General features: G+C 34.4%; 1 protein-coding gene across 1 annotated transcript; it reads left to right on the top strand.

The window, feature by feature from the left end:
• Window positions 1–300: 300 nt before the first annotated feature.
• Window positions 301–1,789, top strand: LOC107766662 (nudix hydrolase 17, mitochondrial). Its single transcript, XM_016585471.1, has 5 exons — window positions 301–698; window positions 812–899; window positions 1,014–1,097; window positions 1,215–1,343; window positions 1,455–1,789. The coding sequence occupies exons 1-5, from the start codon at window positions 628–630 to the stop codon at window positions 1,581–1,583; spliced, it is 501 nt and encodes a 166-aa protein (XP_016440957.1). The 5' UTR covers window positions 301–627; the 3' UTR covers window positions 1,584–1,789.
• Window positions 1,790–3,393: the final 1,604 nt, after the last annotated feature.

Here is a 3,393-nt window from a genome sequence, read left to right as displayed (position 1 = left end):
AATTGAGACTTAAGGCTTAAGAAAGAAGAAAGAAGGCGACGCGAGTATGGTGACACGCTTCTACTTCTACTTCCATTATTATTCCACATAATAACACGCATCCGCGGTTTTCGTCAGCTAACACAAACATCCAAAAACAAATAAATACTGTTTCATCCGTTTCATTGAACTTATTTGATTGGATACGGAGTTTTAAAAAAAATAAAAATAAAATAAAATTTATGGTCCTAAATAAATCAAAAAAAAAAGTCCAAAGTATTTGTGTAGTTATAAAAGCTTCTCATTAAAAGTAGAATGAATAGTTTAAGCTAAATTATTTTCAAATTAAGAAATAACTTATTCTTTTTATCGAAAAGAAATAGGCTATGGAATGGAACGGAGGAAGTACAATTTTATGTTTATTTTTTTGAGAGGGGGGCCGGGTTTAATCATATGTATGTTCTCTATTTAAAGCCCTTAGACAAATCCAACTTCATGAATTCTTCTCTCTTCTATTCTTCTCCTATCATTTTTTCCATTGGCTTTTAGCTTATATCTTCTCTATCTATTTTTGTGTAAACACCTTTAACACAGAATCTCTCTGCTTGTCTGAATTTTCTTTTCTGAGAAAAGGAAAATAAAGGAAAAATGGTTTGTATGGTTTCTCGTACAGGAAGACAATTGCAGAGGTACAACAAAGGCCGCCGCCTTGTTGTTGGGTAGGTCTTCGTTTCCCTTGTCTTTTTCTAATTTCTCTACGTTGATTATATTTTCTGTTAGTCGTTTTTGGGTGTTAATATTAATTCTGCAAATTTTCCATATATTTTTGCAGATGTATTCCATATAGATTTACAAGAAATGGTGAATTTGAGGTCCTTGTTGTTAGTTCCCAGAAGGGTCATGCAATGATGTTTCCCAAGGTACATAATCATTATAGTATTCATCACAGAATGATTTTTCATTTTTTATTTTATTTTATTTTCTTTGGGTCATCGCCTATTAATTAATAACACAAATGGAATTTTAATTTGCAGGGAGGATGGGAGCTAGATGAATCTGTTGAAGAAGCAGCTTCTCGTGAATCCCTTGAAGAAGCTGGTGTTCTTGGCATTGTTCAGGTCTCTATCATATTTCTATTTTTTCATCATGTTTTAATTATGTATTAATTTTTAATAAAAATATATATAATTACTTTTGTTGAAGAATTATTAATAAACTGCATGCTTCTGTTTCAGTGTGAATTAGGAAACTGGAGATTCAAGAGCAAGAGTCAAGGCATCTATCATGAAGGTTACATGTTTCCATTGCTTGTTACAGAACAACTTTCTCTTTGGCCTGAGCAAAATGTGAGAAGAAGAGCATGGGTAAGTGTATTGTTAAGAAAAAAAAAACTTGTTATTGAAAAATCAAGATTTAATTTGAAGTAGCAAGAAACTGAAGTCACTAATAATATTTTGATTAATTGTATTGTGCAGATGAGTGTGGAGGAAGCAAGTGAAGTTTGTCAGCAATGGTGGATGAAAGAAGCCCTTGCGAGATTAGTTGAGAGGCTGAATTCATCTGATATTGACAAAGAAGCTGTTCTTTCAAGTTCTCTTAGCTAGAAAAAGAATAAAAATTCATTTTCTTTAGGATTTTGTAAATAGAGCAATAGGGAAAGAGAAAAAAAGTAGATCCAATAAATGCTGGATGGTCAAAGGGATTCCACAACTGTATCATTATCACATTCTGACAGATTTGGGAAATAACTGTATCATTATCATTCTGACTTATTTGGGGTTTGAAAAAAAAAAGGTTCACTTTCTCTCTACATCCGTTTTTTTGGTTTCTTATCTTTGTTCGATATTCGCAAGACTGACAATATTCGGATTCGCGCCGCGTAGACACCCATTCGGGGAAGCGCTCCCTACCTAGGATTTTTCTATACACAGGACTCGAAGAACTCGAAACTTCTGGTTAAGAAAAGAACAGTCTAATCCAGTGTACCACATTCTTTGGTTATGTTGATGTAGATTTTCAAGTAAATTTTCAAAGGGAAACTGCCATTAGAAGTTGTTGAACAATTTGTATAATCATTTTTTTTGCTGTTCGTAAAATGGGAAAAATTGTCCATAAACTATTAGAAATAGGTCAATTTTATCTTCTGCTTGCTTTTAGTACCAATTATATTCTCGCCGTACATCTTTTGGACCATAATTGCCTCCAAACTAACGGCTGCCTGCGAGAGCCTCTTAGAGCTATTTTAATGCTATAAACTCTGACGATCCAACTGATCGTTTTAAGCTTTAGCATTCTGTTTGGCGGTTTGAGATCTTGATTAGTTTCATATGAAGCATTATGACTTGCGTGTATGGTTGGTTTTGATGTTCGAGAGGTTCAAGATTGATTTGGAAGAGTGATTCTCAATTTGAAAGCTTTAAGTTGAAAGAGTTTACTAAGGTTTGACTTCTGAGTGAATGACATCGGATCGAAGTTTTTATGTTTCCGATAGATCCAGATAGTGATATTGGACTTGGGCTTATGCCCGAATTTGATTTATGAGGTTCCTAGGTTATTTTGAGGATAATCGCCGAAGGTTGGCATTTTGAAGGTATTAGAATTGGCCAAGTTTGATTTATAGTTGACTTTGATCATACCGGAACCCATTTAGTATCTCGAGGCTTGGGCAGGTTCGTGTTGTCATATTGGACTTGTGCGTGAAATTTGATTCCCTCTGAGGTGTTTAGGAGTGATTCAGACACTTAAGTTGCATACTAGTTAAGTTTAAGAATTTGAGTTGACCACAGTCAAATATTGGACATAACAAGCTCGGATTCATGATGTGAAAGTTTCAACAGGTTTGTATGATGATTTTGGACTTGTCCACAAGTTTTGGTTAGATTCCGATGAGTTTCAGATGAGTTTGGGTTGTGTCGTGCTTTTATTTGATGTTTCGACATTGTTTCTTTGGCATAAAGGGCACCATATTGAACAAATGAGCTCTAAATTGTGTTTTGATTAAACTTTTAGACCCCTATCGTCATTTCGGAACCATAGCAATCAAAATTGTCGAATTCCAAGGTCGTATAAGAGAGTTATGCCCATTTCAGTATCGAAAAAATTTGTTTGCTTTTGGTACGAACTTTTGCTCTCCGCGAACTCGAGGAGGGTCCCACGAACGCGAAGAAGGAATTCTGGGTTCATTGCTCAACACAAAAAAATTCTCTTCCCGAAGGCGATGAATAAAAAATCACATGGACATTATTTTAAATTTGTAGATCGAACAATTTAGTATTCTGAGCATATTTTGAGTTCTAGACCTCGGTTTGAGGTAATTTTTGCGGCGTTCTTCTTGTTTTGCGAAAGTGGGAAAGTATATAACCTTTATTTTTATTTTTTTTATTGTTTAATTTTGTTGGTTATCAATTTTATCTG

The sequence above is a fragment of the Nicotiana tabacum genome, chromosome 18 (genome assembly GCF_000715075.1).
Source record: "Nicotiana tabacum cultivar K326 chromosome 18, ASM71507v2, whole genome shotgun sequence".
In the NCBI taxonomy this organism is placed as follows: Eukaryota; Viridiplantae; Streptophyta; class Magnoliopsida; order Solanales; family Solanaceae; genus Nicotiana; species Nicotiana tabacum.
The sequence above is the reverse complement of the archived record's forward strand: the minus strand, read 5'-3'. Positions and strand labels throughout refer to the sequence as shown.

Excerpts from the sequence above, each read along its gene's own strand:
- LOC107766662 (XM_016585471.1), top strand. The coding sequence starts at position 628 with ATGGTTTGTATGGTTTCTCGTACAGGAAGACAATTGCAGAGGTACAAC. Across the intron at positions 1,098-1,214 it reads GTGTTCTTGGCATTGTTCAG|TGTGAATTAGGAAACTGGAG; the intron begins GTCTCTATCATA and ends CTTCTGTTTCAG. Across the intron at positions 1,344-1,454 it reads ATGTGAGAAGAAGAGCATGG|ATGAGTGTGGAGGAAGCAAG; the intron begins GTAAGTGTATTG and ends TGTATTGTGCAG.